Source organism: Idiotropiscis lumnitzeri, chromosome 12 (assembly GCF_059441095.1).
Source record: "Idiotropiscis lumnitzeri isolate Australia: NSW breed Sydney's pygmy pipehorse chromosome 12, RoL_Ilum_1.0, whole genome shotgun sequence".
Lineage (NCBI taxonomy): Eukaryota > Metazoa > Chordata > Actinopteri > Syngnathiformes > Syngnathidae > Idiotropiscis > Idiotropiscis lumnitzeri.
In genome coordinates, this window is record NC_142402.1 from 5,565,283 (window position 1) to 5,592,226 (window position 26,944).

A 26,944-nucleotide genomic window follows, 5' to 3' on the forward strand; every position below is an offset into this window, starting at 1 on the left:
AAACACGACTCGATACGTAAATAGACACAGGGAGGAATTCTTTTGTCATCATCCCAACATGCAACTGCTGCTGCGGAACAATGCATGTTGGGTAGAAGACAAGCATCCTCAAGACTGTTAGATTGTATTGTTACTTTTAATGTGGGGAAATTTGGATTCAATTTATGAGCGTAATCAAATGTATTATATTTGTTTCCTTTCCGCGACAATGTAAGCCACAAAAAGTAATGAGGTAGATTTCCAAAAAGTGTTATGCTATGAAGGGGTCTCAGTTACTCAGGGGGCTTAAGTGGTGTCTGTAACATTGTGGTGAGTTATCATAGGAGGGCCACTGCTGCAATATAAACAGCATGAGATGGTAAGTGGGGAGGTCTAAATAAAGAACGTTGGTTTGTGAGATTATACAGGCGACAAGTGTGAGGCAACACAGACAAAAATCTTCAGCAGGAGACATGCCTGAGATTCACTGAAAGGGCGCAATGATGACAAATAACAGTGGGCTGTGCCAGTATGACAGACACCAATGTAATGCCAAGGTCACAATAGAAAAGCCATCTAGCATTAAAACGCAGGTCCCTAACAGCCCTGTTGATGTGGCATTGTGTCTTTGAGGACAAAGATAACTGTGTGAAATGCCTTCTTAAAACCTTGCAACGATTGAGAAGAACAGCCACAGAGGCTTTTCCTGCATCAAAGATCAACAGCAGCACATGTTGGCCACACACGCACACATAAATACACTGAGAGTGACAGGTATATACCATTCCGCTTCACATTTTTGTGCTCCAGTTCAAATGATCAAGAGGCTATACTAGAGAACTTCCTCCAATCATTTCATTTTCTTTTTTATCGACTCAAACCAGATGTGCAGTCATAGTTAATTTTCACTTTATGTACCTGATTGTGTTTAGGGACAAGATACACAACATTGAAAACATTGAAAATGGCTGGGGTCGGCTACACCTCCCCTGCACCCAGGAACAGGCAAAGTGTAAAAGAAAAATACACTTGAAGTGAACGAAAATGACTCCAGTGTTACAAAAACAGGAATGCAATTTAAAGGTAGGCATGAGCATGAACAGTGGGGATGAATGTTTTTAGAAAAAAATTTACATTGCGATTTTCCTGAGAGATAGTGAGATTTCGATTTGATTTGCAATTTTCTCCACCATGTACAGAGACATTTACAAACAGAAAATGCCATTAGACCATTAAGAACAATAAAATGTATTACTGTAATACTGAGGTTTTGTGAGGGGGTAGTTCTTTCTCAAGTTTCTAAAAACTACTTGCGGTCACGTTTAATTTTGGATCTGTGTAATTGTGTATATGAAACTGCAACCCCAAAATGTTTTACATTTACATTACATTTCATTTGACACAGCCTTGACTATCTCGAAATTGCATTGACTGAGATGGCGATATCTGTCCCAAAACGATAAATTGTTCAGCCCTAATGTATAGTGTATGTGACTTGATCTGTCAGACTCTAAATCCTATATCCAATACTGATAATGACAGTTTTTTTTTTATCATTTCACAATTCCATTTGAACGGTCTTTTGACTATGAAATAAAAAGAAGACAAAAAACGCTATACAATTAATTTAACCATATTTTAAACGTGTCTGCATCCTAGATGTGTCCTATAACAGGAGTTGGACAGACAGACCTAAGCACCAGTGATCACAGTCCCTTCAAAGGTTAAGAGATAAAAACCAAGGTCAACAACTGCTGACAAGTGCTAAGATTATTTCCATTCGAAAAAGCGAGTGGCCCTCTTCCTGACAGCCGGCGTCAGGTTGCCAAATGGAAGCGAGAAATTCTTTGCAGCTGTTAAAGACCAGGCAGGTGAAGATATGTCTGCTCATAGGTCAAACTAAGACTCATTAAAGGAGTCAAACATTACCTTGTTTATGCCAGAACACTTTACATTGTCCACTTAAAAGCAGGGCAATGCTAAATAGATGCAGCCCACAAAAACTGAGGCATGTACAATAGACATTCCATATAGATCAATTGCACAACGATCACATATCAGAATGCATACTTTCATGCTTTATATTTCCTTAATAGTGTTGTATTGTACCTCCAGTTTTGCTGACTTCCCTCTAAAATGTTTTGGTTGTGGTTGTCTTTTTTACAGTACGACACTTTTTTTTACATGACTAAGGGCATAATCATAATCACCCTTTTACCACAATGCCATCAGATACCATACGACCGTACCATCGCTGTTATATCCTTACATACAGAAAAGAAGTATCACTTTGGATGTTGAAGTGTTAAGACGGGCTACTGCTTCTTCTTTGGTCAGTCTGGTCAAAGCTCAGATGTCCCAGAAGTAAATCCTGTTAATCCTCAACACATATTGTTTACCTCTTTATGCAGATGTGTGAATTTCCTTTTATTAGCTCTTAAGACACCTAATGGTCTTGACAGGGTATCAAGGATGTGTTTTGTAAGAAGAGAAGACTGAGGGCTCCCAGAATTTCACACCAAGAGTGTCTGGGGCCTCCCTCTCTTGCCACCTCCATCAAATCATTATTCAGTCTTCAGCAGAAATTAATATGACTAAGATGTGACAGCAGTGTCACAAAAAAAAACAAACAACAACTCCAGACTGACATATTCAAGTCTTATCAAAGAACAAAAGAAGAGAAATATCACTCATATAAATTATGATAACTGTTTAACCTATTGGTAAAAGATACAAATAAATGATTTCATTTCATCATAGTATGATTATTAGTGGTAAATGTAGAAAGGGGAACGCACAACCAATTAAATACACAAAGTGATTCGCTGAATTCACAGCCATTTGGAGAAACGGGCAGACTTTAGCAGGGATTCACTGAGCAGCTGCTCGGGATTATATGTGCCTTATTGTTGACCTTGAGGCCCTCGCAGACGGCATTTCATTAACTCTATTTTAAGACCAGGAGATTTGTGCTTCCCCTTACCCAGGCGTCCCAACTTCCAAAACTGAGGGAGTGCTGTGTTTTTCCATTAGGTCTTATTAAATGTAATAAAAACTGATGCAACATTTAGACCCTTCTGAAGCAAAACCTAATGCCCATAATATCCAGAATGTAATTTGTCATTTGTGAGGTGTGAAGCGCAAGATGAGCAATGACGACATATCCCTTGATTGTCTACATGTTAAAATAGAACTCAACAATTGGGTATGCGTATTCCCGCCTTGTGGCCAAATTATTGTTTTTTTTCTAAACACCTGGCCCTAAAAAACACATGTATTTCGAATATGTTGTGATTGGTTAACCCTCAAAATGAGTGACGTCATTGTTCAATACAAACACATGTACACTTTCTGCACATCTACATGACACACACACACATACATTATCCAAGCATCTCCTCACGAGGATTGCGCTTCGGGCAAAAGGCGGTGTACACCCTGAATTGATTGTCAGACAATCACAGGGCACACACATTTATTATTATTATTATTATCCAATGTATTTCAATGGTCATGGATTCCATGCAGATTTACACTATTTATGGGTCAGCCCGGTCCCTCTCACCAGCAAATAGCAATTAGTCTGCTGCTGGTTTTAACAGTTAGGAAAAGATGGGCCTTTTACTGTATTTTGCCATTCTGTCCCGCGTCCTGCGTCCGTGACCTGGCCTGTGCACCCTTCCGTCCTTACCTTTTTGTCCGTATTCCTAAAAATAATCGCCCTCCTTCACCGTCCATCTTCATCCTTTTAAAGCACTTCTGTCCTTGCATTTAACCCTCTGTTACCCCCCTCAACCTATTCCCCCACTCCCCCCCAAAAATTTAAGAGCTAGACGTGAAGCTAACAATAATGGGTATCAAAATTCATAAACCTTACTTAACACTCATTAGCTGGCTAATTTCCTATTCACATCCACCTACCGTAATTCAGGGACTACAAAGCACCTGATTAAATGCAACAATAGCTAAATTCGGCCTCAAAAACGGATTTGTACTTAATACAGCCGCTTTGGATTAATAGCCGGGGGTCTTCACGTTATTAAATGGGGTATTATCTATTATTGAAGCGCTCACAAGGCAGTGAGCAACAATTGCACTTAAATTATTGGAAACAGCAAAACAAGTTTACATTTACCTACATTCATACAATGACAAAGTGTTGGGAAGTAATTTGTCAACACGTCATTCACGAACACGGTGTCACGTCAAAATTATTACATGACAGCAATCTGGATAGCAAGTAATGAAACAATAAAATAGGGACAGATTAAATTAATTTTACTTAAAACATGCATTTTAAATGCTATGATTTACATCTTTAGTGGTGCAAAGCATGCAGGAAGCGCATTGCACCAAAACCTTTCTCAGACGCTTGCTACATGAGGGAAATTCTCAGATGAACGCAGACAGGAGTCGCACTGTCGACATGGCTGTTTTTATTATCCGTTGTCCCGTTGTTGAAATGAAACGTAACGTAACATGCTTATTTTGGCTCTCAATTGCTTCTTCTCACATCCGCGATTGCTTTTCTCTCTCTCTCTCTCTCTTTCTTAAAAGCCATCACACGCAACAGCATTATGATATTTTATTCTGCTCCGAGTGCAAATATTAGAATTCTATACACGCGGTATTTGAGCCGGTTAGGGACTATTAAAGGGACAGACGACAATCCACTTCTCCTCCATCCCAAAAATTGGTATCCGTATGGAATAAGGGACAAAATGACAATCTCTGCTAAAAGCCACTGAATGACAGACCAATCATCCATGATGCAGAGGTTTACATCCACTGAGGTGACAAAATTCCAGCAGGATGCGTTTTTTGTCTGTACCAAAAAGTAGACGAGTAGGGAAAAGAAGACAAGTTTTGCTGGCTGCATAAAACTTTAAACACCGCGATGTGCAAAATCATTCACATGTTGAATACTAAATATTAGCAAATAAATACATGACCATTAAACCGCATATATGACAAGAAAATGACAAACACAAGAATGGTGCAATGCTTGATGAGCTTTTATTAGACACTAAAGGTAGTGAATCATGATAGTTGAGGGGTTCTACTTCACACAGCAAGCAAAAGGTTTTTTTGAAGACTCCAAACTTCACTCCTCCTCAAAGCCTTTCTGTTTCAGTCAGGAAAGTTGGAGATGGGGGAACAAAAGAAACAGCTTTTTAGGTCTACAGATTAGTCTTGCTTTAGTACCACTAAGCAATATATTGAACAGTTGGCTACAATCATCCGAGGTGCTGAAATAGCAGGCCTGTTCAGGTAGTAGCGACTCCATTTCAAAGTAGCATGAAAATTAAATACAGCCACGAGAGTGTAGCATGTGTAAAGGTCAGGTGGTGTATCTGCTGCAGGGTGCATCATGCTCCAACCTTGGAGCCAGCATCACGGCTCTTGGCGCGCAGCTTGTTGACCTGAGACTCAGCAATGTCAGCACGTTCTTCAGCCTCATCCAGTTCATGTTGCAGCTTCCGGAACTTTCCCACATGAACATTAGCCTGTTCCTCCTGTTTTGAATGGTATCACAAGACAGACATTCATGGGCTGCTGGGTGGGAAACAAGAACAAGATTGCTTCTAATGTATTCACACATACAGCTTCCTCAGTAGATCTCTTGTAGGCTTTAACTTTCAGCTGCAGCTTGTCAACCAAATCTTGGAGACGGGCAAGGTTTTTGCGGTCTTCCTCAGTCTGTCAATATCAGAGCATAATTAACATAATTTAGAAAGCGTGTGTCTCAGTGTTAATGTAAAGCATCAAACCTGATAGGTGAGTTCCTTGATACGACGTTCATATTTCCGCACACCCTTCACAGCTTCACTACTCCTCTTCTGCTCCATTTCCACCTCACTCTCCAACTCTTTAACCTAATCACAAATAAAAGTCTTAAAAAAGCATTTGAACATACAAAAACAAGTTGGAACATAACTAAGTTTCAATAATATTGCTACAGAATACAGCGTTTCCCAAATATATTTCAGCTATGAGTAGTCAGAATGACGATATAATGATATATATCTATCCATCCATCCATCCATCATCTGTACCGCTTCTCCTCACTAGGGTCGCGGGGGTGCTGGAGCCTATCCCAGCTGTCTTCGGGCAGTAGGCGGGGGACACCCTGAATTGGTGCCCAGCCAATCGCAGGGCACACATGGACAAACAACCATCCGTGCTCACACTCATACCCTGGGGCAATTTAGAGTGTCCAATCAACCTGCCATGCATGTCTTTAGAATGTGGGAGGAAACCAGAGTACCCAGAGAAAACCCACACGAGCACGAGGAGAACATGCAAACTCCTCACAGGAAGGCCGGAGCCGGAATCGAACCCATGACCTCCGTATTGTGAGGCCATCGTGCTAGCCAGTCGGGCCACCGTACCCACCTGTTATAGATCTACTGACTGTTAATTTTGAACAGTCAAGCTAAGTTTATGAATGTTAAAATAGCAGCATGCAAATTGAACATTTGTAAAGCTTTTTAAATTGGTTCCAATAGTGACTCCACTATTTGTATTTTAAAATATATTTTTTAAAACCTTGTAGTTACAATACATTACTCAAACAATGAGCCGCAAAATTAAAATAGTATCTTGTCCAAAAGCCTAAATGTTCACAAGAGTGACATAAGTCACACAAATTGGAAATGTTCTTACACTTACCCTGGCCTCCAGCTTCTGCATTTGTTTCTTGCCTCCCTTCATTGCAATTTGTTCAGCTTCATCCAGACGGTGTTGCAGGTCTTTGATGGTTTGCTCCATGTTCTTCTTCATACGCTCCAGGTGAGCACTGGTGTCCTGCTCTTTCTTCAGTTCTTCGGCCATCATGGCAGCATCTGTGATGGCCTTCTTGGCCTTCTCCTCAGCATTCCTGCACTCCTGAACTGCATCTTCTACTTCTGTCTGAAGCTGGGAGGTATCTGCTTCCAGTTTTTTCTTTTGGTTTATCAGAGCCGTGTTCTAAATATTTGAAGACATTTTGTTCATGTGTGCAAAGCACTTGCGATGTCCAGTTTTAGAAGCAAACCATATGTTTGTCTTGTGCAGTAAACACAGTCTCACCTGTGAGTGCAGTAGCTGCACCCTCTCAGTAACATCCAGCAACTCTTGCTCAGCAAGTTTGCGACTCCTTTCAGTTTGCTCAAGAGCTGCTCTCAGTTCCTCGAGCTCAGCCTGCATGAGGTTGTTACGTCTCTCCACGATTGCAATGTTCTCTTTAAGATCATCATTGGCACGGACAGAGTCATCCAGCTGAAGTTGGCAATCCTTCATATGATGACATCAACCGTGTGAATTTTAGCAACCAGTCTGTAATCTACGGTATACTTTATCTACGGTGTATTTTCAGTAGTTTACCTTGAGGTGTGCATGAACAGATTTGAGTTGCTTCTGAGCCTCAGCTGCCTGCCTGTTGGCTTGACTTAGCTGAATCTCCATCTCATTCAGATCTCCTTCCATCTTCTTCTTCAAACGCAGGGCCTCATTTCTGCTCCGACACTCAGCTTCTAGAGAACTCTGCAGGGTTTCGATAGTCCTCTGCATGTTCCTCCTGCACTGCTCCATCTCCTCGTCTTTCTCGGCTAGTTTGCGCTCCATCTCTGCCTTGATCTGGTTGAACTCAAGATGGGCTCTTAAAATCTTGCCCTCCTCATGCTCCAAGGAGGCCTGCGATAGATGCCAAATTGTTGAATCATGTGTGTACTGGTGTAAACTGATGGTTGTAAACACCACAAACAAACTAAAGTTTAGATGATCTTATACCTCAGCTTCCTCAAGACCAGACTGAATTTCACCCTTTTCTTGCTCCAGCTGTTTACGAACTTTCTCCAACTCATGAATAGCCTTTCCTCCCTCACTAAGTTGCTCAGTGAGGTCAGAGATCTCCTCTGTTGTTGGGAAATAGTTACTATTAGTTGGTTACTTTATAACTCAATTAAATACCATCGGTGTCACGTAAATTCCCTTATATTACCCTGTAAATTCTTATTCTCTCTCTTGACAGTTTCTAGTTGATCAAGGGACTCTTCGTAGGAATTCTTTAACTTGAAGAGCTCCGTGCTCAAACTTCGGGCTTCTTTCTGGGAGCCCTCTAGCTCACACTGAGATTCCTCATACTTCTGTTTCCACTCAGACAGAACCTGAGAATTGAGATGTAAAGCACATGGTCAAGAATTGCAACCTAAACATACTGTTGCAAGAAAAAGTAATTGATTCCTTTGGAATTACTCGACTTTCTGAATGAATTGGTTCTTAAATGTGATTTGATCTTCATAGTTTAAGCAGGCTGTTTGTCCATTTTTGTGTACACATTTTGTAACCTTAATTTTTTTTTTACCCTAAATTTTAATTCTATTAATTCTAAAGGGTTCATGTATTTTTCCTTGCAACTGTTTACATCTACTCATCATAATATAATTCCACCAACGTGTGTTTGAATTGAGCAGAATAAAAAAAGAGAGTGGAAAGTTAGGGGGGGTAGACCTTGTCAAAGTTTCTTTGCTTTTTGTCCAGTGCAGCAGCAGCAGCATTTGACCGCTCCACATCCACCATGAGGTCTTCGATCTCATTTTGTAGTCTGTGTTTTGTTTTCTCCAGAGAGGAACATTTAGCATTCACTGCTTCCACAGCCTCCTCAGCATCCTGAAGACGCTGAGCCAGCTTCTTCCTGGATATTCAAGTTGATTCATTTTAGTCGTAATCCTTGTCGAGAGAGCTTGATTTGCTGTCTTGAAAGGGGGGGTCAAATTTTATTTGCCAGTGTTCGACTGGTCAATGTTCCGAAGTGATATTTTACAAGTCCTCAGGGATGATTTCTCAAAACCAAAGTAAAGGTCCCTTTGATTTTGAACAATATGACACACAGGATTAAGTAATTGACCACAACTGAGCATGCTTTGTGTTATAATTTTCAAATGTTTTTCAGAAGTAGCAAAGTAACTCACACTGTCGAGGTACAGAGTTCTAAAAGTACAAGTACTGATTCAACTCTTTTACACAAGTAAAAGTAATTAATAATAAATAAATAAAAAATACAAAGCATTGCTGCGGAAATGTACCTAAGCATGAAAGGAAAAAAATAAAAGTTAATTTGTGCTTACAGTAGGCTCTAGCACGGCCGCGACCTGGTACAGAGAGACTGGATGGATAAATTAATTTTGATAACTTGGTACAAAGAAAATAAAAATGTATCTCCACACGTAAAAGTTTCCCTCTTTTAGGAACTTGCGTAATGCTTAAACTGAGAAGACATTGATGCAGGCATATAATCAGGGGCGCAAGGCCTTCTCCGATTGCCCATGTCAGATGTCCGGCTGACTCGATCATCTGCAAGGCAATCTTGTAGTTCACCTGAATAAATGCACTTTGCACACTTGCCAATCTCATGCATCTCATGAAAAATCTACTTAAGTAACGTAAGTATTTGTAATAATCATAATACTGCACTTTTCATTAGCTGAAGAGACAAGAGTCAATTTAGTCATTTCCATCAGTTTTTGCTCATCAATAATCAATGTGGTGAGAAGATACGTTACTGGCAGTTGTTTAGTTTAAGTGACATGCTTTAGTTGCGACTTCAGGCAATGTACGAATATTGGACTTACTTAGCCTCTTCCAGTTCTTCAGTCCTCTGGATGGCATCAGTTTCATACTTAGTCCTCCACTGAGCCACCTCAGCGTTGGCCTTGGACATGCCACGCTGCAGTTCAGCCTTGGCTTCCTGCTCCTCTTCATACTGCTCTCTGAGCAGGTCACAGTCATGGCGAGAGGACTGCACAGCATGGGCTAAAGCATTCTTAGCCTGAATGAATAGACCATTTTAAAGTGGTTCTTATTGAGACACACAGTGACATTATTTTAATGTTCTCGGTACCGAACCTTGATTTCTTCCTCCAGTTGTCGTTTCAGATCTTCGAGTTGCTGGTTATAAGAATTCTTTCCTCTGGTCAGCTGGGAAATGAGAGCTTCTTTCTCTTCAAGCTGTCTGAAATACTCATCTAGAAAGGTTTTATACACTTTGTAATTGGGTATTGAACAATTTCCATCTTGTCTTGTGTAGTTTTACTGACCATTCTCAGCTTGCAGCTTTGCTTTCTGTGAGCTAAAGTCATTGAGGGATCTTTGATGTTCATCACACTTACTCCTGTATTCGTTCATTTGATCCTCCAAAGTTCTGTTCGTTTTCTCCAAATAAACCTATCAGAAAAAGAAGATACAGTACAACAGACCACAATCAGGGGTGGAACTGCCTACTTTCTTAGGACGCATAACAGACATTTTTTTCCTTCCGTCTTTTTCTATGTTTATAAAGAATTAATTTTATACTAAGACTCTTATTACAAACTTATTTTGAGTTACGCTCAATACGTCCTCTGTAGTGGTCAAGTTTCAAAAATACAAAAGCAGTCAAACCACATATCAAAAATGACTCCTGTCAGCCGCCATGTTAATCCCAAAATGAAGAGAAAATTTCCTGACAGCTTGGTGTCCCGACAGGCATAAGTAGCTCTTCTATAATCCAAGTTCTATAATTTATCTATTTTATCCATTTTGATTCACCATCCATTTAATTTTCTACTGACAATCTGTTCAATTTTAAGTACTACTCGGTACACATTTGCAAGACAACAGGAACTTGTCATTCTACCAGTAGCTTTTCATCTACCCTGAATATTTACAAGCCCCCTCCTGATACGCTGGCATAACTTGCCCTACTGTCTTTTAACCACAAAAACCTGTTATACGTCACTGCAAAATCGTTCTCATTCTCCCGCTTTCTTGTGCAATTTTATGCCCCTGAGAGCTTTATTTTTTGCCTCTCCTTCTTTAACTCCAGACATTTCAAATGGAACCACTCACCCTCCAGCATGCTCGAGGGGGGCTCACACTGAAGCGTGTTTGTGTTGAGGTGAGAGGAGAGGAGGTGACGTCACGGTGCTGAGGGGCACCTAATCAGTGACGTGCCTCTGTTATTGATTATCTGAATACCCGTAAACATACAGCTGTTATATACATTCAATACAGTATCTACTCGAAATCATTTTACTCCCATCGGTTTGTCGCCCCTTCTGGTGCAGCGCCCCTATGCAGCATCATTGTGCATACCGCCTTTTTGTGCCACTGGCCACAATTATTGTTAGCACTTTTCATTCAGTGGACACAAAAGAAAATTGAGCAGACTAACTGCCACCTGACAAAATTCTAATAAAATGTGTGTCTTATGTTGAATGTCGCAACTCTCAAGTATTCAATAAACATGTTTGCTCTATTACTCTTACAACATGATTTACCTTAGACTTCACAATATGTTCCATATTGGAGACGACATCATCCAGTTCCAGTCTGAGTTCGCTCTTCTCCTTCTCCAGTTTCTGCTTGACTCTTTGCAAGTTGTCAATCTGCTCCCCCAGATCAGCAACGCTGTCAGCTTGTTTCTTTCTCAGCGTGGCTGCAGTGGCTTCATGCTGCAGCGTGGCCTCTTCCAGGTCTCTGCGGAGTTTCTGGAACTCAGCCTCCCTCTTCTTGTTCATCTCAATCTGGGCAGATGTTGCTCCACCGGCCTCCTCCAGCCTCTCACTGATCTCTTCCAGCTCTCTGGCCAAGTCTGCTCTCTGCTTTTCCACCTTGGCTCGAGCAGCTCGCTCGGCCTCAAGCTCTTCTTCCAGCTCCTCGACACGAGCCTGTTTGTTAAAACAGTTCAATATTTACTCATAATTTGTTTTATATCTAATTACGCAGTTTTTACCTGTAGCTCTTTCAGCTTCTTCTGTAGCTGCATTATTATGGCTTGCTCATCTTCAATTTTACCATTCAGCTGACTGATTTCAAAGTCTTTCCTGAAACATAAAGAAGGATTATTAAGGCTCCTTATTAGTTACATTGATCAATAAATGACCCAACAGATTTCTACTTTTTCAAACGGTCTTCCAACTGCTGTTTGTCGTTTTCTAGGTCCATAAGAGTTTCCTGGGTCAACTTTAAGTCACCCTCTAGCTTCCGCTTTGCCCTCTCAAGGTCCATTCGAACTTTCTTCTCTTGTTCAAGAGACCCTTCAAGCTTGAAAAAAAAAAACATGAAAGTAACAGACGTTGATATCAGCAGTATAATAATGGAAAATTATTACATTTGATATCCATACATCATCCACTTGCTGCTCTAGTTTTGACTTAGCCTTGGTCAGAGTGTTGACTTTGTCTTCTTCACTCTGAAGGTCATCCAGTGTTTGCTGATGAGCTTCTTGTAAGGCTTTCTTCTCCTTGGTCAGCTTGGCAATGATTTCTTCCAACGCTGCCATTTCTTCGACCAAATTCTTAACCTGAAATGTGACAAATCTGAATTCAAAATTGGCATGATTTGTGCATTTTTGGTTTGGATTCAATTTCAACGATAACACTTGCGCACAAGAAAAAATTCTCCCTCACTCAGATATGGAGCAGCTCCAGATCCAGATCCATGCTTCTCACTCAAGGAAACAAACAATACGAGATGAAAACAAACAGCACATACCTTGTTCTCAGTGGCATGCTTTTCTTTCTCCACTTTAGCCAGAGTTAACTCCAAGTCGTCAATGTCCTTCTTCAGCTCAGAACATTCGTCCTCCAGCTTCCTTTTCTTTGCTGTTAATTCAGCATTCATCTCCTCCTCATCTTCCAGTCGTTCAGTTAATTCTTTGGCTTTTGCTTCCATTTGGATTTTGTTTTTAATCAGCCCCTCGCATCTTTCCTCTGCATCACAAAGATTATCTTGTTCCTGCCAAATCACATTTGTTATTAACAACAACCTCCAGGAATGCTTAGTATGTTATATGTGCTGTACTAACTGCTTGAACTTGAAGCTGCAGGTCATTCTTCTCTTGGAGAAGAGAAACCATTTTCTCCTCGAGTTCCTTTCTTCGTGCTTCTGACTTTGCATAAGCTTCTTTCAACTTCAGGAATTCTTCCTTCATGTTGGCCATCTCCTTTTCTGCCTCAGCAGATCTTAAAAGTGGTTTGATCTTGAAGAACAGCTTCATCCAGGGCCAATTTTTGACCCCCATGAATGAACGGATATTCCACTGGATCACTAATAGAGCATCTCTGAATTTAAGTAGAAGAACCAGTCATGTTAATGGTATATAAAATAAAACACTATAATATTTGATATTATTATGGATGGATTGATGATATTGTACAAATATGAAAGAGGAGATACCTGCGCTCCACCATCTTCTGATACTCAATACGAGACAAAAGACCACGAGATCTCGCTTGAATGGCAGTGATGATTTTGGAGAGACGCTCATCTCTCATTTCCTCAAGTAGACCCAGCAGTCCCGCTTTAAAGAACACCTGTCAATGTCAGAATGTTGCATTACTTTTATTTCCAGCTGATCCATAGAAGTAATGTTTAATGATCCTTAAAAAAAAAGAAAGAACAAAATGTAGTACCTTAGTATGACCAAACTTGTATTGGTTATGATCAATGTCCAGTGAACCAAGGAGCTTCTCAGCTCCTTTCCTGCTGTCAATGAACTGTCCCTCAGGGATGGCGGCAGGATTCAAAATGCGATACCTTTGAGATTAAATTAGGTCCATTTAGTATAACGAAGGCAATTTACTGAAAATTAGATCACTTTATTGTAAGCAATTAAATGAAATATATGCCACCAGATATTCTCTTTACTGCCTAGGTACCATAAAGTCCAGTTGTTCAACAGAAATAATAGGTTCTATTGATTAAGTCCTCAACTTAGCCTAAATGTAAAATTTGCATTCAAAAACTAAGTGTAACAAAACATTTCCAACCATCATTTTAAAGTAGCTGGTGACCTGGGCTCTCAGTTGACTTTGGGTGAGAGGCAGGGTGCGCCTTGGACTGGTCACCAATGACTTACAGACAGCCATAATTCACAATGAAGAACAATTTTGAGTCTCCAATAAACCCAACAAGCATGTTTTTGGAATGTGAGAGGAAGCTGGTGTACCTTGAATAAACCCACGGGAGCTTGGCGAGACCATGCACATGTGCAAGGGAAGGCTAGAGCTCAGATATGAAACCCCAACCAGAACTCAGCGGTGGATTTTCTACACTATCGGCCAACCATAATGCCACATAAAATAAAACATTTGCATTTTGGTAGGGACGTGCAGTCAGGGTAGGCTAGTGAGATACTGCCACCCCCTGCTGACTATTCTCTGCATGTGAAGAGTTACAAAAAGGAAAAAAATACTCAATGATTACTTTAACTTAATTTCTATTAGTTCTGTGGTCCATACTTTACATTGATTTTCTTTGGAAGCAAGGAAGTACATTGTCGCTGCCGGTATGTGGCAGTGCTGCGCCACATTGGCGCAATGCATAGAACTAGCCCATAGACAACATAAACATGAAAGAAAGCCTCAGCTGGTTGAGGACTGCAGACCTACGTGCTTTCTTGAGCCATATGTTCACAGCAATCGCTTCCATTTACCTGTATTGAGGTCACCGTGTTTGGCTCCAATAAGTTCATCATAACTCGACAAATTCATTACTGATTCTGACAGGGATTGAGCAATTTCAAAATGGGGCCTTTCATAACATATTAAATATAAAGGGAAGATCAGGGACTTGCTTTATTTTTAAAAAAAATAGAGATCTGGGGGCAAAAATAAAAACTACATCAGTGACGTTGACGTTTGTGGAATTTATTTAACATAATTAAAAGCATTGAAAATAGAATATTCAAATATTCAATTTTGATCTTAATAGAAACATCCATCCATTATCGATACCGCTTCTCCTCACTAGGGTGGCAGTAGGCAGGGGACACCCTGAACTGGTTGCCAGCCAATCGCAAGGCCCACGAAGACGAACACCCGTCCACGCTCACACTCATACCTAGGGGCAATTTAGAGTGTCCAATCAACCTGCCATGCATGTCTTTAGAATGTGGGAGGAAACCGGAGAAGCCGGAGAAAACCCACGCAGGCTCGGGGAGCACATGCAAACTCTACACAAGAAGGCCAGAGCCGGAATCGAACCCATGACCTCTGCTATGTGTCACTGGGTGGCCATCGTGCTAACCAGTCATCCACGTGCCATCTATTAGAAACATGTTTCAATGAAAGTCCAAATATAAGTATAGGCTCATCTTCTGTTTTGGGTTCATATTTTTATATCCTACTCCAGAGGAGTAGTGCCTCACCAGTCATGAACCTTACCACACGTCACTTGGCCCATGTTCAGAGCTCAGAATTTGAAACACCAAGTATAGCGGTGTCGTAAGGCTAAAATATAGACTTGAATCTGCATAAGATTCTTATAATGTTTAATCAGTTTGTGGATGCAGCTATTAGTTTACCTCCAGAGCATCACACATCATGATGCCTATATTTTTTTAAATGCAACAAGCTCTCGACTACTCTATATGGAAAGAAATCCATATATTCTGATCAAACATTGATAACTAAAGATAATCGCGCAGTCATTGTCTGAATTTTTCTGTGCGCAGTGGTCCCTAACCACGAAAAAAAAACTGCAGTTGATGCATGTTAAGATGCTAATTGTCTCTGCCGCACTATGCAAATATTTAACACGCAATCTAGTGAAATGAGTAACGATAGCACGTACGAAGCTTGTCGCACAGACCCACCTATCGACAATCATCAAAACTATGCCGCCAGCACCCAATCCGCAAAAGTTCTCGAGTTGTATGAACCCGTTTGCGGCAAAAAAAAAAAGCTTGGGGTCCTCTGATCTAGCGCATACCTATTTTCCATCTCAATGTTCAGAATTAAGAATAAAATGTGAATCCATGTTATGTTTATATTTGTATAATATATATATTGTATGTGTGTAGTATATATTACCTCTGTTTGAAATCTCCATATAGGATCCTGTTGGGGAAGCCCTTCCTGCAGATTCTGATGCCTTCCAGCACACCGTTACAGCGCAGCTGGTGCATCACCAGAGGGTTCTCCATGGCTCCAGGAGTCTTGGTCTCATTGGGGATGATGCAGCGTACAAAGTGGGGGTGAGTGGACCTCAAGTTGGTCATCAGCTTGTTCAGATTCTCCTATTAATGTGGATGTATTTGTTATGATTTAGAGCAATGAGTACTTTTCATGTAGAATGATTATTAAGGACCAAGTAATCTGAAAAATACCCTATGAAGGGCAGAAACAGTCTGGAAAGATGAACCCTTTCTTTTCTTCTCCTTCTTGGCTTCACCACCTTCAGCCATAGCTGTTCACGGCAAATTATGAAATTATAAAATTATGTTATAGTTCGATAAAGTTACAAATCTACACACTGGTACCTGAATCTGCTCCAGCATAATTTGCAAAGAGTATCGACAATAGTTTGAGATTAGACTTTTGGTAAAGTCCAACAACAGTCTCATTTAGAGGATCCTTGTTCTTCACCAGCCAGTTGTTGATATTGTAATCAACAGTGCCAGCGTAATGCATCAGGGCAAAATGGGCCTCTGGTTTCCCTTTGACTATTCTGGGCTTCTGGAAGTTGCCAGATTTTCCCAAGTGGTTGTCGTACAGTTTAGCTTTGAAGGTTGCATCACTGGCTTTGGGGAACATGCACTCCTCTTCAAGGATGGACATGATGCCCATGGGCTGAGAAGACAGAAAGATGGGATGTAGTGAAACATTCTTAGGCTGAGCATTTTACAAAAATGATAAAATCTGATTCACTTATGACCAGTCTCTCACCTTTTCAATCAGGTCAATGCAGGCCTGCAAGTCCATGCCAAAATCTATAAAGGTCCATTCAATGCCTTCCTTCTTGTATTCTTCTTGCTCCAGCACAAACATGTGATGGTTGAAAAACTGTTGCAGTTTTTCATTGGTGAAGTTGATACACAGCTGTTCAAATGTGTTGAACTAGAATAGAAAGTGGATAATCGGTTGTTTATTAGAAACTCTGCTCTTGTACACTGCCCTCTAAATGTATTATAACATTAAGGTAAATTTCTTTGTTTTTGCGGAAGAAAACATTCAGCATTGACATCAAAAGATGGATGAGAGAAGCAGGATTTAGGCCTATATTCCCATGTATATTTAGATTTGGATTTCATATGCAACACATGGCTAAAATATCAGAAGAGCTAATCAGGCAAGGAATTTCAAGGTTTTAGACTGGCCAAGTCAGTCTCCAGACCTAAACCCTAAAGAGCATTCCTTTTACCTAAAGAGGAGACAGACTGGAGTAACTGCTCTAAGCATACGACCAAAATAGGTGGCGTTAAAACTTGGAAAAGTAGCACAAAAGAAAAAGACTTGTGTGTCACAGGCTTGATGTACTTTGAGCAAACAAAGTGGCTTAAATGAATGGGTTTCTTCAAATATTTTCCATCATGTTTGCTCACCCAAAAAATGGTGTATGATTAATAAAAAGGCTCCAATATTCAAAGATGTATATGATCTAGATGTAAATTAATGAAATTAAACGTTTAAATCTTAATACTTTGGTGATCAAATTGTTCTCAGTATGCAGCAAAAATAAAGAAACTGACCTCACAGTTCCCATTCTTGGGGTAAATGTACATAAAGCCATACATGCGGCTCAAATATCCTTTTTACTCATAACAAACCAAAAGCACAGCTCACATCAAAGATCTCAAATCCAGCAATATCCAAAACTCCAATGAAATATTGTCGAGGCTGCTTGGTCTCCAATGACTGGTTGATTCTGACGACCATCCAGAGAAACATCTTCTCATAAACAGCCTTGGATAGCGCTCCAACAGCATAGTACACCTTCAAGACAGCAACAATAAACACCGACTGGCCACAACATTTTGATAACTTGCACAGTCGAGTGAGAAGTAGAACAAGCTCTTATCAATAAATAAAAAAATAAAAGAACACAGCAGTTAACATCTACCTTCTTCCTTTGACAAAGAACAAGTTGAATTTCCTCATTTCTCACCTGGGCAACATTTTGTCCCTTAGTGACCCATTCATTTCCCACTTTAACTCTTGGATGACAGACACCTTTGATGAGGTCAGCAGAGTTCAAGCCCATCAGATAAGCTGATTTGTCAGCATCTAAAGATGAAAATCAAATGAGTGTAAGTTAAACTACTTACTTGTGTGATATTACGTTGACTTGAGACAGTATTAATCTGACCTTCGGTGCCATCAGCCTCTGCCTGTTCCTCACGCTGCCTCTGCTTAAACTTCATGTTCCCATAGTGCATGATGGCACCCGTCAGCTTGTACACAGAGTTCTTTTCCTCTTGTGTGAAGCCCAGCACATCAAATGCACTCTATCATAGGGAAGATGGTATAACAATTTTAATGATAGATCATTTGTACGATACAAAAGCAAAAACATCCTCGAAATTAAAAAAAAGGGTGAAAAAGGTAGAAGAACTGACATCTGTGGCCATCAGTTCATCTGCGTCATCAATGGAGGCCACTTGTGTTTCCCCCTGAGAGATGAAGGCGTAGTCGTAAGGATTGTTTGTGATCAACAGCATCTCTGAATGGGAAGGAATGTAGCACAAAGATAAGACGGTTGGAAAACAGAATGCATAAAAGAAAAACATAGCAGATGGCCTGATAGTGTTCATTGCTCAAACAGAACTGACCCAGAATTTCTGGCTTCTTGTTGGACAGAATCTGGTAAAAGATGTGGTAGTCTCGCTCAGCCTTAAGCTGGAAGGTGACTCGAGATTTCTCCAGAAGGTCTAACAGGTTGAAAATGGAATATTGATACATTTGGTCAAATTGTATTTTTTAAGAGGTAGCACCTGAAAAAAATCTGTATAATTTAGCAGGGTTTTTCTTCTTACATGTTTCAATGTCAGCAGAAGCCAACTTTCCTCTGGTATCAAAGTGAATTCGGATGAATTTACCCTGATGGATGGAATTGGTACACATGACGACTTCTTAATATCTAATAGGATATTGTTATGTATTGTTACAACAAAAAAACATGCAAAAATAAATATCGACTTACAAATCTAGATGAGTTATCATTCCTAATGGTTTTGGCATTTCCAAAAGCCTCCAGCGCAGGGTTAGCCTGGATGATTTGATCCTCCAGGGTCCCCTGTTAAAAAGGAAGTGTGGCTATCTTGAAAAAAAAGAGTCATTCTATCGATCCATCTATTAACACTGGATGTAAAAAGTCACCTGACATGGAGCGAGCAACAAGTGTGCACACCCTCTCTGTACCTGAGGATGTTGCTGTGCAACCCCAAATACTTCCAGGCACTAGTCTAGCTAGCTATCTAACTATACATTAGCTAGCTAGCTATTTTGCTAGCTAATAACAAAATAAACTGCTGGAGGTGCAAAGGTCACACTGAAAGTTACAAAAATCGTTGATTGCAGTGGTTGTCTCAAAAAGGTGGTGCAACAAAATATTAAATTAAGAGCATCATCTTTTTTCCCCAGGCCAGTTTCATGAGTTTTCAATAATTCTGTTGAACCACAATTTCATTTTTCAATTTTCAATATTTATTTTTTTCTTCCATAATCATTTTGTCTATGTGTATATACTGTATGATAGACAGTTTATTCAATTCGTCATCAGGTTTCCTCCTGCGGCCACATCCAGGGAAGTTGTCTTCAGGCCTGTGGATCTTAAATTTGCGAAAGATATGCACAGTTGCAATCAGAGGAGACTCATCTCTTTGTAGTCGTCACCGTTAACATGCTTGTCTATAATTTCTTTCTTATCTTCTACAACAGCGTTCTCCTTGGTTTGCCTGGTCCATATCTAGTGTGTGTGCATGTCACTGAACAGCAGAGTGACTACTTGTTACCCGTTAAATAGCAAGACTGACTGATTACATGTTTAACGACACCTGTGATGCTAATCAGAAGACACACCTCAGTTGAACATGTCCCTAGGCTCAAATTATTTTCAGTCTTTTCTGTGGATTTTGTGCAGGCCTGTATCATACGTTTTAAAAGTAATTCTGTTGAACCACAATTCAAAAGCAATGTCTGGTTTTCATTGGTTAATTTTCATTGTATTTATTATTTATTATTTTTTAAATTATTTTTTTATTATTTTTTTTTATTATTATTGTTTTTATTTTTATTTAATTTTTTCCGGTCTCAGCTGTCTACGTCACAGCAGGGAGGCAAGCAAGGTAATATTGCTCACTTTGTCAGTTTTGTTGTCTAAAACGGAAACCAATCGCCACCAAAATGCAAATGCACATTACTACTCTTGTCCACTTCAACCTATGAAAGTAGAAAAGCGTTCTGCACAATAGTTTGGATTTATTGACATCAAACATGAGCTCAAGTGATCACCTCGACAAAATCAAAAATACTGTGCCGATCGATTGTCCATTTCTACAGGCTGAAGCGGACGAGAGCATGAATGCGCACATGATCTTCAACTGATTATATTTCGGACATTTAGCTCCGCTAAAGTTTTGTCAACTCACGGGAGGCAGACGGCGGCTGGCAGCGGGCAGCCAGCAGGCGTGCATGGATCTTTATCATTGCCGCCTTCCCTCCCCAGCTAACAGTAGCAAAGAAGCAGTGTGCCAATGTCTTGTGACTATGTGTCTATGTAGCTCAGCTCACTTCCACAGTTCCTCTTTCTCATATAAATCAGCCACGTAGAGGTTAATCCTTTTGATATATTGAAGTGGTCATGGGATGTCCACGTGAATTTTGGTGCCACCGTTTATGCACGTTAAGAGCAATGAAAGTGCAATGATTTCCAATGGAGAGTTTGTAATCGGTCCCTTTGGTAATTCTCGCAGTTATATGAGAAGAGCTGAGGGGGGTGTGGCCACATTCCTCATTCAAAGTAGGCATTTTTTAAGTCATTACATATTTCTTAATTTCTCCAAAATGAATAGATTAAAAAAATAGATAACTAATTTCAGTTTCCTGATCAGAAAATATATAAACTGAGCTTGTTAATGAAAAATGGCCCATCTTGGATCTTCCCCTCCTTTAATATGTCTCAATTCAGTGAATGGTGGCTGAGGCGTGAACATCTCACATCTTTGTCTTCATTATTTGTGTACCTTGTCTTTGGCATTGGGATCTTTCTTCACGCCTCCAGCCGCAATACTTGCAAAATACTGGATGACTCGCTTTGTATTCACAGTCTTTCCTGCACCAGATTCTCCGCTGTAATCACAAAGTTAGTTGTCAATATGCCACACATACCTTAGAAACTCAACACATTATTGGGAGTACATGCACAGTCTTATGAGATGAAATACAAGCTGCACATGCTCAGTTTTGACTGACTAGTAATGGATTTTCAGGAGGTATATTTAGTCAACAATATGTGTTCAAAGTAAATAAATAAGAAAATACCTTTTATAATGTTCTGCCACTCAGCTATGTTTATAAGATAACCAAAATACTATTAGAAAGAGTTGTGGAGGGAAATGTATTGCGCCACCGTAATCTCTCTTATGGTGTCAACCAAAACTGAGCATTTTAAGTGCAGACACTCCAAAATTACCAAAATAATGTTGAGGTCAACATAATGATACATTGATTAATTAAGATACTTACGTGATTAAAATTGACTGATTTTCACGATCTACAAAACAAGTTTTGTCAAGTTGTTAGTATTAGAATTTGTCCAAACTATGTTTTTGCTTAAGATTTATTGTTGGTACAGTTGTTACCTGCCAGCATGTACTGGTAGGCGTTGTCAGAGATGGAGAAGATGTGAGGAGGAGCTTCAGTCCTCTTCTTTCCTCTGTAGGCAACAACTACCTCTTGATTGTACACGGGCAGCCACTTGTAGGGATTGACCGTGACACAGAACAGCCCAGAGTAGGTCTGGCAATCAATCAATCAAACAGTGGAAATAAGTTCTTTTACTGTTCTCTTTTTGGAATACATTCTTCTAATTCTGTATGTTGCCATCGACGTTGTAATTGTTTGTTTATATTGCAGTTTAACTTACATAGATCATCCATGCTGCATAACGCTCTTTGAGGTTGAACAGCACAGCAGGCTCATGGAGGAAAGTCAGCATCGCCATGTCCTCAATCTTGTCAAATTTGGGAGGATTCTGTTGCAGAATCTGGGAGTCTTTGACAGTCACCGTCTATGGAACATGAATTCAGTGTTACCATTTAACCGTCAACCATGCGTTCAATGAAATTGTATATTTTAGATCAAATTTGTCATTTTACACTAAAAGTTGTATTTTTAGTATGACTTGACAACATTTTCAAACTGCTGCTCACTTCAAAGTGTGAGGAGGAGCACTTGCTCTATGACAACGAGGATGCACTGAGAAACTCTATCTATTAAGTGTTACTTTATTTTGTAATTTTTTTCGGCCACTGAAGAGACATTATACCAGGGGTTTCAAAGTCATTTTTGTGGACGGGCCACATTGTAGTTATGGTTTCCCTCAGAGGGCCGTTATGACTGTGAACCCATATAAATTTATGATCACCTTTCATTATCACATACGCACAACAAATTGATGCAAAGCCAGTCAGTAATTGTTAGTTCAACAATTCTTCAATTTATTTTAAAAGGGGAGGATTGGTTACAAATAAATATCTCATATCTCAATGTTGTTAAAAAAAAAAAAAAGTGTGTTAGAAACAGGAAGTTGACGCACATGATTTGCCCATTGAGGGCCACAAATTGAGGTTGCGGGCCAGATCTGGCCCCCGGGCCTTGAGTTTGACACATGTGCATTATACAGAGGCAAAACATCTAAGCATGTTTGGTAATTAATGTTGATGTCTTAATTAATCACCTTCTCACCTCAGACATATTTTTTTTGTAATCCTTCTTTTCGGTAATGTTGACAAAATTCAATTTGAATGGCCATTAATCCTATAATGCACTTAATGTTGGCGTTGGTATTTAAAATGTAATCGACCACTGACCTTTCCATTTTGCGTCTGCACAGTGACACTGTCCCCATCTCGACTTGTGATGGAAGCCTTCACAAACTCTTCCACCGCATCAGGGACGTAACATTCCTTTTTTATGTCGAAGGGACGAGTGGAAGCCTCCATGCGTTCCTTGTCGGACTTCCGCAGGTAAGGGGCGGCTGTCCCGTACACAGACATCTCTGCATCCCCCATGGTTGCACTGGAGATGGAGAGATTAAGGACATCATAGAAAAAATACTTACCCCACATTTTCTTTTAAATATATATATATATATAAATGTATACAAGTATAAGTTACCAGTGCGCTCAAGTCCAAGGAAGCCAGAAGAAGACTTGAGTATAAAAGGCCTTCAAATACAAAGAGAGGAAAGAAAATAGTTAACAGGATTTTACTGTAATGTCTTAATTTCATTCGCATGTAAAATACTTACACCAGTTGTAACAAAGTCTAAATTACATCCGATCATTATTTTGTAGCAAGATGAAAGACATGAGAAAAAATATGCTATCGATGAAATACTGAAAATTGAGCAAACTTACAAGATCAAGGTGAAGAAGAAGCAGCTGTGCAACCTGCAGGGATCAAATTTATAAACCCTGATAACCCTGCCTTAATAGGCCACCACCCTAACTTGTAAACACACGCACGCACGCACGCACGCACACACGCACACACGAATGGCTCCCCATCACTTTCATCACTTGTGACATGGCTCTCCCATGTTTGGCTGCCCTCCCTGCCTGTTTGTCCGGACCGCTCACGCCCAAATAATGTGACTTTTTGGGAACGTCGCCAGGAACTTTCTCCCGCATAACTCGTATGTGAGTCATCCAAAGCACAGACTCCCCACTATCTTTGTTTTGACCACGATTGTCTATCAACTGTTCTGTGAAATCATTTTTCCAAGTGAGGCTAAGAGAGGATGGAAATGCCTCTGAAGATGCCTGTGAGAACAGATACACTGAATATGTGAGTGTGTAGGTGCATGCTCCCCCTTGCACCCAACATGAGGCTGTTCTGCTGTTTTCTGTTATCCGCTGTATATGAGTTAGTATCAATAATTTGTAATTTCCTGCTTTCAGTGTTTTTTGCTGTATTATTGCTATTTTATATTATATTGTATGAGGTGGTTCACAGCTCCAACTGTTGTGAAATGTGCTATAAAAATAAAGTTGTATTGTATTGTGCATATACTTTGGTGCCTCATTGCATAAATATTAATATGCACCATGCTCCATCTAATCATCTCTTGTGACGTCGTTCATCCCTCAATAGTGTTATGATGCTCTGTTTGACGTCACCATGAAAAAACACATCTATCAATCAATCAGCGGTTGAGTTTTGACTTCTTCACTTTCATTGAATCTTAATTATTGAAACGCTATTATTATGAGCGTTGTTATTATTATTGGTCGCTAATGGCGTTGTGGTACACTTGCTTGATTTTTTTTTTTTACACATCATCGCTGTCCTGTGAAAAACATTTCTGTCCAATTTTGTCATTTTAATTTTGATTTTCATGTTAGTGGGGTGTCTGTAATGCGGAATCCCCATGAATGTATTTTTTTTTTTTTAATTAAAAAAATGCATTACAGGACAGTGACAAAATATAAAACATTTGAATGCTTTTCATTGTCATGCATTTTGTGTTTTAGCATGTCAGTCAGTCTCAATACCAGAATCTCTTCATTGCCCTCCAATTTCTGAACTGCTTATCCTCACAAGGATCACTGATGTGCTGGAGCCAAATGCAGCTGTCTTTAGGTGATCTTTATCATGCCTTAAAGGGAAATTAACTTTGCTGCAGGAGAACAACAAAAACTGAAAACTCAATTAAAATGAATAAATAAATAAAAAGCTGATTTCTAGTAGACGATTATCAGTTATTGCAAAAAGTGCGACATGCAGATGTGCAAATAAGCAATGCTAATTAAGAAAATGAGCAAACTAAGTGTTAGTTGCCATTAATTAAATAAATTGCACTTGGGATAAATGAAACATGGAGCCCCGGAGGAACCGGGCCTAAATTGACAGACGACCTGAGGGCCAAAGCTCAAACTCATTTTGGAGTGCATGATTCGGACTTGTTAAGAAATATTACGTTTGCTGTGGAAAAATGTATGCGAGCTGACCTCAAAGCCATTAAACAACTTTGGAATGACCTCGAGGAGAATTCCCATCTGAGCATTCTACTGTTGATCTTTTTTGCAATAGCTCTTCTCATACTCATCCAGATCGGGGGAGAAAAGTGATGGAGATTCCAGAGCCATTGAAGTGTGCAGCCCAAATACATTTTGTTTCCATGGGCCCCCAATTCCCTGACGTGAAGCAGGATATGAGCGTAAATGTTAACACTAGATAATAAGAATGTGTTTCTTCTTCAGTGCTTTCAAGGGCGAGGTGTCGTCGTGTACTAATTGACTTGCTGGTCACCTCGTTGTGACAGCACTTTGACAGACTTAAGCGGTTGGACCAAATCCGAAATAGTGACACGCCCTTCTATTGTGCGCTCAGTGCGGGCATCCTTTCTTGTTTCTGTTTACATTGGTCACTGCTGACAGTTCTTCTGTCATCAACTGTGTGGCCCCTCACAGTGTTGAAACAAATATAACTCCTGGACATACTTGAAAGCAATGAATGTTGAATGATACACATTTTAATTTGTGCCGCCTTCGAATGTCGTGCATGTCATACATACGCTCAGCTGTTCAAGAGCAGCTGAACGGCAATGTCAGGCTCATTCGTGCGGATCTACGACACAAGTGATCTCAATTACATTTATGTACAAGTTCACCTGTGTATTCATGCATGTTTGTGTCGCTATGAAATGTAAAGGCATTAATTATTGTTCAGAAAAACAAGTAAAAGTTATGTCCTATGATGCAGCATTTGTTTGTAAATAAATATAAGCAAAAGACTGTGAGATGTTAAATAAATTCTATGAATACACAAATTTAAAAAAGTATTACTTGTCCAGAATTATTTCAACAAGTCATCGATATTTAGTAGTCTAGATTTATATCTGATTAGAATGTCCTAAAATATCCTTGAGAATAATTCATAGTTGTTCAAGAACATCATTTTCAAAAGGTAAAAATTAAAATAGTAAGCAGTTTCCATTCAAATTAATCAAACAACTATGTTCAAATTTTTTCAACTTACTTTTTCTTTCTTGTTCTTCATTTGATCTCAAGGTAAATCATTCAACAAATGCCTTAACTGTTATTGGACACAGTCAAAATTCATTTATGTTTCCTGGAAGCCTTTTGAAAATAAACATTTTATAAGCTCTATTAGCATTTGAGAACCTCACTGCATGTTGCAATTATTATGATGATGATGATTATTATTATTATTATTATTATTGTTATTATTATTATTATTATCATTGCCCTTCCACATAAATAATACCAATGTAGATATCCGCATCCAAATATGAATGACGGGTACGAGAACATAAATACCGCAATTGAATGAAACTCTGTATCGATATGCTTCGCTGACGATGAACAAATGTGCGGTGAAATGATACTATGCTGTTGTACCATACGTAACCTAAAATGTCAAAATTATTATTGAATCTTTCTGTTTCTGATTGCTGAGTATTAAAAAAAATTATATCTCTGTAGCTTGGTGGCCTTGTGGCTAGCACGTCTGCCTCAGAATTATTTTTTGTTTTTTCAGATCCCAATTTATTTTGATATTCGAGACTATTTATAGTCATGAAATTATACTTGTGTGTTAAGATTTTTCTTTTGAAAGACCAATTTAAAACATTTGAATGCCAAATAAGGCCTTGTTTTTGATATTCATGTATTTAATGCCTTTTAATACTTTTTAAGGCCTCTACACACCAATCCAACATCTCCCATCGCGGCCAACGGTCGTGTCGGGCTTGTAGTCGGCATGTCGGACCGGAAAATAACCGAGAACGCACCGCAAAAGCCAACGGAGACGGCATTTACGGATGTGGCGGTCGCTGCTTAGCCTTTCACGAAGTCGAATAACGGCAGTCTTTCTTGAAAGACAGTGATTAATTCGTCTTTGCGCTCTTCTTTCCAGCCAGCGATTGCGTCCATAGAGGAGATGTGAAAAATCAGCAAAGTTGATTTAGTTCCAGAATA

General features: G+C 39.7%; 1 protein-coding gene across 2 annotated transcripts; it reads right to left on the bottom strand.

Moving 5' to 3' along the window:
* Positions 1-4,976: 4,976 nt before the first annotated feature.
* On the bottom strand, positions 4,977-26,106 carry LOC148325603 (myosin-7-like). Of its 2 annotated transcripts, XM_088310946.1 has the most exons (40): positions 25,983-26,106; positions 23,360-23,392; positions 23,118-23,167; positions 22,811-23,018; positions 21,865-22,008; positions 21,581-21,737; positions 21,465-21,492; positions 20,963-21,068; positions 18,922-19,014; positions 18,755-18,818; positions 18,551-18,649; positions 18,338-18,441; positions 18,088-18,226; positions 17,887-18,005; positions 17,565-17,714; positions 16,668-16,838; positions 16,262-16,571; positions 16,109-16,188; positions 15,813-16,018; positions 13,413-13,536; positions 13,177-13,313; positions 12,806-13,061; positions 12,493-12,735; positions 12,125-12,301; positions 11,897-12,042; positions 11,732-11,822; positions 11,277-11,666; positions 10,056-10,182; positions 9,865-9,983; positions 9,591-9,787; positions 8,470-8,653; positions 7,961-8,126; positions 7,750-7,874; positions 7,345-7,653; positions 7,051-7,254; positions 6,652-6,948; positions 5,751-5,855; positions 5,584-5,679; positions 5,361-5,495; positions 4,977-5,104 (listed from the first exon to the last, which is right to left on the bottom strand). In XM_088310946.1, exons 4-40 carry the CDS (start codon positions 23,009-23,011, stop codon positions 5,084-5,086), a joined length of 5,820 nt encoding a protein of 1,939 aa, XP_088167072.1. In that variant the 5' UTR covers positions 23,012-23,018; positions 23,118-23,167; positions 23,360-23,392; positions 25,983-26,106; the 3' UTR covers positions 4,977-5,083. The 2 variants fall into 2 exon arrangements, with proteins under 2 accessions (XP_088167072.1, XP_088167073.1); XM_088310947.1 differs by lacking the exon at positions 25,983-26,106 and having other exon boundaries at positions 23,360-23,674.
* Between the last annotated feature and the right edge of the window lie 838 nt (positions 26,107-26,944).

Excerpts from the sequence above, each read along its gene's own strand:
- LOC148325603 (XM_088310946.1), bottom strand. The coding sequence starts at position 23,011 with ATGGGGGATGCAGAGATGTCTGTGTACGGGACAGCCGCCCCTTACCTG. Across the intron at positions 18,819-18,921 it reads ATGATAACTCATCTAGATTT|GGTAAATTCATCCGAATTCA; the intron begins GTAAGTCGATAT and ends TCCATCCATCAG. Across the intron at positions 7,875-7,960 it reads AGAGAATAAGAATTTACAGG|AGGAGATCTCTGACCTCACT; the intron begins GTAATATAAGGG and ends TCCCAACAACAG.